The sequence below is a fragment of the Agelaius phoeniceus genome, chromosome 15 (genome assembly GCF_051311805.1).
Source record: "Agelaius phoeniceus isolate bAgePho1 chromosome 15, bAgePho1.hap1, whole genome shotgun sequence".
Lineage (NCBI taxonomy): Eukaryota > Metazoa > Chordata > Aves > Passeriformes > Icteridae > Agelaius > Agelaius phoeniceus.
The window spans coordinates 8617542-8629638 of record NC_135279.1 but is presented as its reverse complement, the minus strand read 5'-3'; the positions used below and the strand labels follow the sequence as shown (position 1 = coordinate 8629638).

General features: G+C 40.4%; 1 protein-coding gene across 1 annotated transcript in view; it reads left to right on the top strand.

Moving 5' to 3' along the window:
* The first annotated feature begins 528 nt into the window (after window positions 1-528).
* Window positions 529-12097, top strand: part of LOC129126822 (uncharacterized) — a 63060-nt gene continuing 51491 nt past the window's right edge. The window contains exon 1 of the mRNA XM_054643027.2: window positions 529-727. Within this exon, the coding sequence (XP_054499002.2) occupies window positions 529-727 (199 nt within the window). The remainder of the gene's footprint in view (window positions 728-12097) is intronic.

Genomic DNA, 12097 nt, shown 5'->3' with positions numbered 1-12097 from the left:
CGTTGAGGAGGATTATCCCGAGCAAACTTCTCAATAGAACCTCAAGAGAATCATTTCAATTTGACTTTTTTTTTGTTGACTATTCAATGTTACCCAATCTTTTCCTCTCTTAAAATAGATTAATGGATTTCCTACCAATCATTCCTTTTTTTTTTCCTTTCCTTTTCTGCGGTTTTCAGCTGATTTGGCCAGGGAGGAAGGGGTACAGATGTAAGTACTTATGGCCTCCTCTGGCCTGTTTTAAAAATGAGACAGATTGGATCCCCACTATTTGCTCTCTTTATTTTAATATTCTTTTTATTTTTGCTAAAAAAAAAGTCCATTAAAATGAGGTGAAGCAGAAAAGCTTCTTTCAAAAATAATTACTTAGAGGCTCTCCAGCCATGTGAAAATGAAGAAAATCTAAAAACCTAAATCTTCAACAGGGAAATGCAAAACCATTGGTAATAAGCCTTACCTTGAAAACACAGAAAGGTGCAAAACAGAACATTCTGATACAAATGCCATGGTTTCTTCTTGAGGAGGAAGATGACGCTAAATTCCAGACCTAATCAGGATGCTGCTCTTTCAGGATGGGTACGGTCCCACCGGAGAAGGATTGATTGTCCTTCTCAGACATCCTGGCTGGCTGTCCAGCACCGCTGGCACTACGGGGGCACTGTCCCGGTCTCCATGGGACAGCCCCTAAGGCAAACGCTCTGTGCTGTGACAGCAGCGCCAAATTGTGGTAGGACACGGCTTGGCTTGTGGCTACAGTCAGCAGGAATCAGAGAGCGCACTCCAGCTGGGGTGAATGCAGGTTTATTGGGCCCCACGGGAACCGACAGCCAAACAGAAATAGAGGGGGAAGTTGCAACAGCTCATAAGGAGGGAGGGAAACAACGAATAGGGTTTCAGAGGGGAGTGGGATACAAAAGATTGACTTAGGGACAACACCAATGGGGATAAGTTGAGGGTGGGGCCCCAGCCCCCGAGCCAATCACTCGACGCTCCAGCTGGAAGTTTCTAGAGAGTTCTAGGAGAAGGTTGGGAGCGTAGAGTGACGGACAGGGCACCGGGCAGGGATTTGAGAAAGGGTACAATAATCTCCAGGGCAACTGGGGAGGAGCTGGGATAACTGGCAGCATAAAGGAGGGAAGGGAGGACCAGGGCAGAACCATTGCATGACAGGGGGAACAGAACAGTCCAACTTATACAGACACAACACCAGCCAAGCAAGCTGGAGCTTGTTTCTGATTTGATCTGAGCTGCAGCTCCAATATTTGGTTGGAAGGCAAGATATCAACAGGGCCATTGATGCTGTGATCAATGCTCTGTTTAAGAGTAGCAAGAGTCTTACAATAACAGTAGGGATTGTTGTCCCATTTCTGTGGAGACTGAAGTAGTGTAACAGTTTGCAGACATTTTCATTGTGACACCTGATTTCTCCTGGCATCCCAGTCTCAAACCTGCTAAAGATGTAAACCTGGGCATCCTCCTGAGCCTGCACCCAAGGATGCTCTTTGGAAAGCATGTGGGCTTAGGCATTTTTTTTGTCTGAGGCTGTATATTTAAAGGGAAAACCACTCCCCTTGTTTGAGTCCTACCCAGTAGATTCTGATACCTAACAAATAACTTATAGGAGAGCAATTATTCATAAAAATAATAATAATGGGTTCTGGGTAAAAAAGCTGGTACTTGATTAATTATGCCTTTTTTTCTGGGTTTGTAAGAAGGAGCTGAACAGGGAAGGAAGAGCAATATTTCACAATTTAGTGTTTTCATATGTTGCTGAGAACAAAAGAGCTCACAAGAGTACTTGAGTCTCACTAAGTTAGGGAACAAATGCTTCAAGAACACAAGAAGGTTTAGCTCTTTGTTTTCCTAATCTGTTTTCTGAGTCCAGACTCAAGTTTCTTTGCTTTGCTTTATTGACCTTGAAATTAGCAATGGTAAACAGACCAATATAAATCACCTTGCTAAGATTAGGCTCTTTCACAGTCCCTCTCATAAAACAGCTCTGGGGAGTCATTGCTGGAGCCTTTGTAGTCAAATAAGTACCAAGCAGCCTTGGTTCCATGGATGAACAGAAACCACATTGTTATTTAATGGTACTAGCAAGGTTAATTAACAAAGTGAGATGATTAATTCACTGAGACATCTCAAGTAAACACAAGAGTTTGAGTTTAATCTCTGGATGTGCCTCCACTGCTAAAACTATTTTATTTTTATTTTAATAGGGAAGAGAAGGTAGAGTTGATGCTTCTGTCAAGAATGTGCTTGACTCAGCCAAAGACATCACAGTGGCTGTTAAGGTGCTTTAGATGTTCTGTCCACGTTGTAGCATTCACAATTACTATTTTAAGTGTTTGGGTTTACAAAGGTTATGAAAATAAATTTATAGAAAATTAGATCTATAGCCTTCTTCAACAGCAGAAGCAATGATAGTTGATGTAACTAACATTGCACCATTTCAGTGGGAAGTGTACAAACTTAATTCAAATCAGTGCAAACGATGCCCCCTGGAGTAGGTAACAGGTGAGCTGCAGCTTCCAGGTTCCAGCTGCCTGTCTGCCACAAGGCACCTGCTGTGAGGCCACAAAGGCCAGCATCAGCCCCTCCTAGGTCATACAAAAACACAGGCTGGGGTTCAGAGGAGACATGGCAGAACATTGTGCCAAGGAAAAAGTAGTTTTATAAAATCTCAAAAGACACTGCAATGTAGCAAATCCTCAGTTTGTTTACTGCTCTCTCTCAGGAAGGTGGGTTACTGAAGGAGAAGGTGGGATTCCATTCTCTTCACACTGAAGTGAACTGTAATTCCCCCACTGGTACTAGAGCTGATGTGTTGAAGCAGATATTAGTGTTTCAGTTGCTTAATTATTTGCTGCTTTGGGGCCTGACCTTTCATCGCACCCAACACAGAATTAATGGCACATGAAATACTCACTGATAAATCCCAGGCCTTTGGGGCTGACCTAAAGCCCACTGACCCTGAGCTGAGGGTTTTAGGACCCTCATCACCCAGTGACAGAACTGTCACTCTGCACATACTCCCCCTGTGCAGTAACCATGGACTATTCTGAGAATAGCAAGCAAAATTTCAACAAAGTAGTGTTATTTTGGAGCACAATAGGAGCTGATTATCAATATATAAGTACTGAAAGTTTTCTTTTGTGTGGAGAATGTAAGGCAAAACTCACTGCTAACAATTGCCTCTAACTGAGGATTAATTAGTCACTATTGGAGTCTTAAGACCAAATTGGACTCTTTAAATACAAATGTCTTTATATTTTAGCTCAGCCCCAATTAATTTTTTTATTCTCCTTGAAGGGAAGCTTAGTAACCATTAAGTATCTTCTATTCCTAGAAGATAAACCAACATATGAAATGCTGTGTCAGGGAGTCAAAAATAGGAGGTTGAAGTGAATCTTACTACTGGGGGAATGAAAAGCAATCTTTATGTTCAGTGTTAATAGTCCCTCTTTGCCTGTTTAAGAGATCTTGTGTAGTAAAACCCATTAAACAGGTGATAACAGCTTTTCAAAACAGGTTGAATTAAATGTTGAAATTTCAAACTGTGTTGAGCTTCTGTTTCTGACAGAAGAAAATTAAGTGGAAAATGAACAGAAACATTTAGAAACTACTTCTTATACCTGTGAAAGTGCTAGGATGGGAAAATTACTTTCCTTTGTTAGTAATCAGTCCATGGCTCAGCTACTCAGGGGATATTTCATCCACAGTAGAGAGAGTGGGCAGAAATATCCCAGCATTTGAAGAGCCATTCTTGAGGGAAGGTTTATAATTGCCTTTGGCTGAACACCCATCACTGTCTTATGGACCAGGGAATTTTTTTTTTAGTGCCTTCACCTTTGCTTACAGAGAATATAGCAACCTCTTTTCTGTTCTACCAAACATTCTCCATTACAGCAATGTGAATGAAATTTTTAACATTCTGAGCATCATAAAGCTGGGCAGGCTGCACCCAAGCCAGTTGTCATCATTCTTTCAGAAATAATACAATTTTAAATAAATGCAGTCCCAAGTGTTCCCTTCAGTTATCACCACAAAACAATGCAGGGAAATGTTGCTTGCTGCAGCTGACATGAAGACTGATGGTGGCCCATTGAAAAGACTGCTCACTTTCTTAAAATGCAAATACCTGCAGACCAGATCTGAAAACAGCTAATGAGCAATTGCCCTTGGAAACATATAAGACAGAAGACATTCCATCCTGATCTTTTATATATTCAGAGGCATGACTTCTGGGTAATTCACCAGAGCCATAACTCACTATATGATTCAATAGATGTTAAAAAAATGTTTGAAGTCGTCATAAATAAGATGACAAATGTGCAAACTATATGTGCAGCTCTGGTGAATCTGCAGAAGATGAACAAAGCAGACTTTTGTGCTCTTTAGAAAGTTTCAAAAATGATTTAAAAATTCCCAAACCACAGCACTCCAGCACAGGGATGTCCCAGTTTAGCAAAAGCTTTCATATGCTGTTTGTCACCACAAATGTATCTGTTTAATTCTCAAGTAAATCTTCTGTAGTAAATTGTCAGATCTTGTGACTAAAGACTAAAATAAAAGCAAAACTTCTGAATAATCATACTACAGATCTTAGCTATTCTACTTAAAATGTTTTGCTTGACCAAGCACGAAGAGTTTTTCTGACAGCTTCCAAGATTCAGAAAAACTTCAATATATTATTGAACTACATTTAAAAAGAGAATAATCTTGCTCTAGTTCTGAGTAGCCACACAATAAACTTTCAGACACTGCACAGCAGTGGAAAATTCTCCAGAGCACAGACTGCATCATGCATTGCTTTTTGAAGGCCACAACACTAAATCCATGTGCAGTCTCTATTTAAAACCACTGCAGCCTGTGCCTGGAAAAATGGAATGTTCTGGGCATCCAGTGCCCTCTTCTTCTGAAGAGATTTCACTTAAGATAGTTCAGTGTTTTGATGGTCAAATTCCTTTTTGCTAGTTTATGGGTTGAACTTGCTCCCATTCAGATTGTCTGGGAGCTAAGCAGCACCAGGACCACTGAAAAATAAGACAGAAACTGGCAAAGGTGTGTGAGGAGGAGGAAAATACTAAAAAATGCAAACCAAGTTGATCCAAAGTCCTACAAATCTGATACAAATAAGAATAAATGAAGGCCTGAAAGGTTCCTATAAGTAAACTTTCTCTGATTCCTGATCATGTTAATTCATAGAAAACCAAATGCTCTAGGTTGATATTCTTTACTGTTTGCTACATTTTTTATACATGATTTGGACTGAGATCAATTGATGATCAAAAGGGTGCTCTAATAATGACAACCATTTACCTTCAGCTGTACATCTACTCAGTGCTATAATTTTGGAATTATACCAAGGGATTACAGATAATAAACCCAAGTTTTTATTTCAACTAACAAAGGTTCAAGTTATATTTCTGTACTGTGTTACACCACTAGTAATGTCTGGAAATTGAGACAAAATAGTAGTGAAATAAAGAAAATGGTCAAAGGAGTGGAGAGTTCTAAACCAGTATATCTCTTTCTTTTTCTTATGTTCACAACATCACAGATATATACTTTTTCCAGGCAGTGCTTCTGCAGAGCTAAAAGGCTTCTAGATTCAACTGAGGTCCACATCATGCCATGAGATTAAAGGAGTGGGGTATAAAGATAAAACACAGGAATGACTTATACTCTCCATGAAAGCATTTTGTTTCATATCATTGTAAAAAGTCTTTTGATTATGGAGAAAGGATCTAATTTCACAAGCCTTTCATGTAGATAATTCAGCTCTAAGAAACCATGCCAGGCTACTTTCTTTTTGATGCTTTGCAATATGTGTGCAACAGCAATCCTAACAAAGCAAAACTTCTTGTGCTTTTGAAAGATGCTGATGACTCTCCAAGAATATTTATGATTTGCAAACTAGCCTAAGCCTGTTAACTTTGGGTGCATTATTTAAGTTTTTAATTTCCTAATCAAGATTTGCACATTTCTGAGGAATCAATTGTGTTGCTTGCACTGCTGAGAGTTTGTAATGCCCTCCTTTGCTCCAAAGTGGACACAAAAAGACTTCAAGGTTTCCAGCAGCTGAGAGGTCAATTCCCACTGTGAGCCTGTGGGTGTGATTCCTATTTCAAAGCACTGGTGCTACCCCATGGACAGGGATATTCTGCCTGCTGCACCAACTGCCAGAGGCACAGAGAAAATGGAAAAGTAAATGCACATGGGTGCTGAGAAACATGTCCCTGTGTCAATCCAGGCTCTGTTCAGAGACTCTTGTACAAATAACATCAGCTAAGCACAACAGAAACGCTGAATAGTACACAATGGAGGGAAACCTGTGCTATGGGGAAGGGAAGACAGCTCAAAGAAGAACTTGTTAGGTTACCATGGGATGCCAAGAAAAAGATTTGGGTTCCTCTTCTGACAGATTATTGTACACTACAGGGAAAAAAAAAACAACAACAAAGCTTTACTGTGAATAAAGAGGCCAGGAATTTAATTCTCAGGGTCCTACAGGAAAGGCAAGCCCTACAGGAAGACTGCATTTTCACATGGTCCAGAGCTGAAATGTGCAAGTTTTGATCAGCAACTGAATGCTTTGACACTGCTTTTTTCATTATAGGTCTCACAGGGCTTTGGACCCTTTCCTGCTCACTGTGAAATAAAACTGTCAGATCTTGAAAGCTGCCATGGAACAGAATGTGCATCCTCCCAGCAGCTTTGCCTGTCATGGACATGATTATTTCCATGCTACATACAGGGTGAAACAAAGCTGAGAGATGAAAGGATAAACCTCCCCTCTACATTTTCCTTCAGGCTTTTGTCCTCACTTATCCTCACCTTTATCCCCTTCACCCTTTGCTTACCAAATCATATTGTACCATTTCATGTCATATTGTTTCAGTATGTGGCTTTTGGAGTCAGAGTGGGCAAGAGCCTTTGGGGAATTTGGAGTCGGTGCCTGGGGAGCTGCAAGTCCCTTCCTGGCACTGCCCCTCACTCAGACTTGTGGGTGACTCTCTAAGTGAGAAAGGGCTTCTAATATGATGGGTGATTTAAGCTTCCTGGATTGACCTTGAGCTCAAAAAGACAAAAAACAATTCTAGAGTGTGACCCCAGTCATGGTTAGGAGGGGAGTCCAAAGTCTACTGCTGGCATGTTCAGCTGGCTCTGAACTATTGTACTTGGGAAAGGTGAGTCAGGCAAGCCAGGAAAGCCAGATCAGAGGGGTTACAAACTCAGTTTCCTTCCTGATGTTCATTCCTACTGATCACCCCGGCTTTCCTTTAAACCATCTTGCTTATGTGTGCACTGTGTTACATAAAAACAAACACTGCTTTGAATCAATGATTTCCCTGCATGGCATTTGGAAGATTTATTTCCTCTCTTATGTGTTCTCCCTCTAGTTGGGAGGGTCAAAGCCAGCCTTTCCTACTCCTCTCACTGTGCTGCTGCACTTTTCTTGTAATTGAGTGCAGTCTCCTGCCTGTTCTTGGGGGTTTGACTTCCTCACCTTCACATCATTATCTCATGCCCTTGCATTTCTACTTAATGTGGACAGTTGTGTGTTGGCATCTAGGCTGTTCCTTAATATTTACAGTGAAGTATTGTGACTCCAGGAACAGGCTAGTCCTGAGTTGGAGACAGAAATATCTTACTAAATATTCCTACTCTTTTGTACCAGTTGTTTTCTTAGGAAGGAGCTTCATTCTCTTCTCACAACTGCATTTTTCTAGCAGAATCTTAATACAAGGATCTTATGATTTGAGATTCTCAGAATCTGATTTTTTTTTCCCTGGTGCTGCATAGTTTTGACTTCCATAAGTTAACTTCAGTGAATGCAGTACTTAAAATTCCAGCAACTCTGTTAGCTCTCTTGGTTATACATATATTGAGAGAGAAACTCAGCACAATTTCATGCATAAAAAGGCACAAGTACCAAATTTAAGAGTCCTTTTATTGATCTAAACATTGAGGTGTACCTGCCTTACAGAAAATATCTTCAGGCATGTTAACTCTGAGATGGGTGTGTGCTCAGAAGTGTAACAGAATATCACAATGTAATTATGGCCATTACAGGGAAGTGTTTTAATGATCATGAATGTGCCTACCTTGCAATAACATGGCATTCTCTACATAGCTAACAAAAATACTTATGAGCTGCTGTGTGACTTATGTACACAGCTAGCCTCACACACTGCAGTGAGTCTGGGCTGTGTTTTATAGGACTTGGCACAAAGCAAAGCCATTAAAAGAGTGAGCTAGAGAGCCCACAGGGGAAAGGATCTCTGCTCTGCTCTGCTCTGCTCTGCTCTCCTAGAGAGGAAAAGAGGCAGCTCTTGCCATCGTTTATGCAGCACATGCAGGGCTTTGCTCACACACTGAGATGTTGATCCTTGTTGACTCCAGGTATTGTGTTATATTGTGCTCTTCAAGGCTCATTCCAACTGTTTTGTGTAATTGGACAGGAGTGTTTGGTCAAGGTAAAGGCTGGAGAATATTACCCAGTAGGCCCAAAGTGAGAAGCAGGCTCAGGGGTGGCACTGGGGCTGGATGTGCCAACTGAGCAGCTCAGCTGTGCCCATGGTGTCCCACACAGTCACTCCTTGCCCACTGGGACACCTGGAATTCTGACACACAACCAGCAAAATAACAGCATGGCTCCTGCAGCAATCCTGTGAGTGCTCATGCAGGAGCTCTGACTATACAGACACTGATTTGAAAGCAATGAATTTTGGGGGAACTGTCTCAAGCCACTTATTTGACTATAACAAGAGTTGATGAGAATGTGTGCCTGAGGTGAACAAGAGACTGTAATGGTAATAATCTCCAGACCCCACTGATCTAAGTAAATAATAACCAGAGTTGTGAGATGAGCTAACAGCTCCAGTTTATCTTTTGCTGCCTAGTTAGGTGAACTGTGTCCATCTCTCCCTTTACATTTTTTTGGCAAATGAAAGACACACTCTGTGTTCTGAGAGTTGCTGTATCGGAGCAGAGGACTGAACATTGTTGAAAATACCTGGAAGTATGAATAAGAAATCTGAGTGGCAGAAATATTTAGGCAAATACATTTTTACTTCTACCTTTCTTTTCTTTTTTTCTTTTTTTTTTTTTTTTAAGCAGGGTTCTTTAGGTAATACCATAGCTGCTCTTTGCTTTGCTAATGACAGACTGCATAAAGAGAGGAACATATTTTAAACCCCAGAGTGTTTCTTATGGGGTGTGTTATGTATTGGGGCCAGAGAAAACATCCTGTTCTCCCCTGTCTTGGTTGAAATGATGCCAGGGCTGAGGGTCTCAGGACTTGTCTGTGGGGTAGATGTCTGAACTGGAGCAAGGGTATCATTAGGTACTGTTGGATTGTGGTGACCATATTGTAGCATTTCAGTAAACATTCCTTTTAGTCTCTAGGTCTTGAATAATCTGCACATAAACCAATAGAACAGATTTATCTCCTGACAAAGAATTGTGTACAAATGCTGTCGGGCACAAATACTTGGGGAAGGGAGATGATAGGTCTTTTTTGCAAAATGTCTTATTTCATTCTGTTGTGCCATGGATCCAGATAATGATGAGTTTGGGTTTTTTTTTTCCCTCTTTAGAAAAATGAAATATATTTCTGTGGATCCTAACAATGAAATTTACATTACAATACATGGCCTTTCTAACCTTCTCTCTGCAGTGTTCCAACTTTCCTTGTTCATAGTAATGATTAAAAATCTCCCAAGCATACAGTATTTTTGGATTTAAAGAGATTTTATAAGAGGAAAATCTTAGATTAAAATCTGAAGTTAAACAGCATATAAGGACAATTAAATACACAATTCTCACTTCCTTACATTCTCCTGTTTGGTGTATTGCCTCAGGTTTCATTGCTGGTGATCAAAAGATGAATACAAAGTTCAGACAGACACAAATAGGTCATCCTCTCTTGCCTGGCGGTATCAGTATTGTGCAGCTGTAGTTGAGGTTTGCAAGATCTTTAACACAAGTTCATTTCTCATTCAGAACACAGACAGATTTGTGTTGCTGAATCCTTTTCACATCCACTCACCACACAAAAAAGCATGTGCTAAATTGAGTTCAGCCCATAGCAACAGTTCTTCTGATAACCTTGGAATGCAGACTGCATGGACAGAGGACGCTTTAAGTCTTTAGGAGGAATACTTATTAAATAAGCCCCCGCTTTTATAATAAAAGCCCAATTTTAATAAAACACTCTCAGGCATTCTCTTTCAAGTAACTACTGCATTTATAGAGCCAGGTGCTCCTCTTGCTTTTATCTCACCACTTGTAGCACAATCTCAATTTATGGTTGTAAAATTTTTGTTTTCTGGCTTTTGTCCATCTCTCTTTATAATTGGGCTTCTATGTTTAACTCCATGCTTGCCATCATGAAATCATGAAAATTCAGTTGCTACTGCTGTTTGGATGTTGCCATTTCAATTGTTTAATTACAGTGCTCCTGTGACTTTCTATCCCATTCTTTATCAATCTAACCCAGATTTGATTCTGAGGGGAAGTAACAGTGGGGAACAACAGAACTGAGGTGATATTTCACACTTCTCTCTCTGTTTTCTGGCTCTGAATGGTAGGGAGCTGTGGCAGGCACACAGACAAATTTCTACTTTTCCTTCCCTGTCCTCAGCACTTGCACCCTACAGCAAAAATCAGACATTGTGTTTCTGGTCAAGCTTTCTAACAAATGGAGTTCAGCATTATGGATATCTGCTGGAAGGATCCTGGAGCAGGCTTACACTCTTTCCTTTTGTTCAATACCATGTGCCCTGCTCACCTTCTAAGCATTTTTCTTTGTCTAACAAAGAGAGATTAATGGGCATTAGGTGATACTTGTCTGTGTGACCTCTCTGGAGCTCACCCAGAGGGCTGGCCTGCAAAGGAATCCCAGGAAAAACAGATGAATGCTCTTTCAACAGATTATCATCTGCTCTTACTGGGTAGAATAAAGCAATATAAATAAAATGCTGTATCGCACAAAACTTTCAGATGATAAAAGGTGAAAAAAATCCCATTAAAGTTGAGTGTCCATGGAAAATGTTTTTAGAGACTTATCTGCCTCTACTTTCATGGCATCATAGCTGCATATCTTCATCATGATCCTTAATAAAACTCTGACATGTTCAATTACCAAAGCCACTGAAGATATTTGCTGTTATTAATTTTAATTTTACCCTTCTGGATTTTGTCCATCACTAAGTTACATCCTGTCCTTCCCTCTGGATGTACTTCCTTTTTAACAAAACACAATCCTATAAGCAATAGGCTGTTCCTATCATCCTGCACCTTAACATGTTGTGATCCATTCTTTAGGAATGCTCTGCATACCTTTGCTCAGAAATCAGTTATGTTGGCTCTTAGTGAAGTTGGTGTTTCTTATCTAAATTGCCTCCAAGTTCCTTCTTGAGTTTGGATGCTTGAAGTAGAGAAGTAGATCTCCAGCAGGCATAAATCAACACATCACTATTGATTTTAATTATGTGTAGTGTCTTCTTATACTGGCAGATGATCCAGCCTGGAATTACAGTACAATGGATGCCTTGTGCATTTCAAGGAAGGAGGCACATTGTTTTCTCCCTGGAAGCATCCAGGTCTGCTTCTTGTACCATTTTCTCCAACAGCAACATTGCACAGGGCTAACAAGAGTTTTCTAAATCTCATCCTTTAACAGAAGAGGTGTTGTCATACAGGAGAGCTTCTTCCAGAATTAACCTTCTCTGGTTCAAGATACAGTCATAAGCTGCCAAATCCGTATTCACACAGTGGTGGATCTGAGCCTCCCAGATAAAGTAAAAGCCTTTCTGCTTTTTTCAGTGTCTCTGGGATTTAGCTTGGTCTTTTCTCTTCAAGGCATGATGAAAAGATGAGGACTTGATGAAATAATGCTTAATATTTCTTCCTTAATGGTAAAGAAACACAGTGGATTTGGACATGATTGAGTAAAAGGCTGGTTCTAAATCCCTGCTCTGACAGAAGACAAGCATGCCAGTATATTTTATGAGATTTATGTGTTAATTAGAAACTCTTTCTCATCAGCCAGCCTGCGACAGGAATTGTGTTCTCCAGAAAAGAGTCA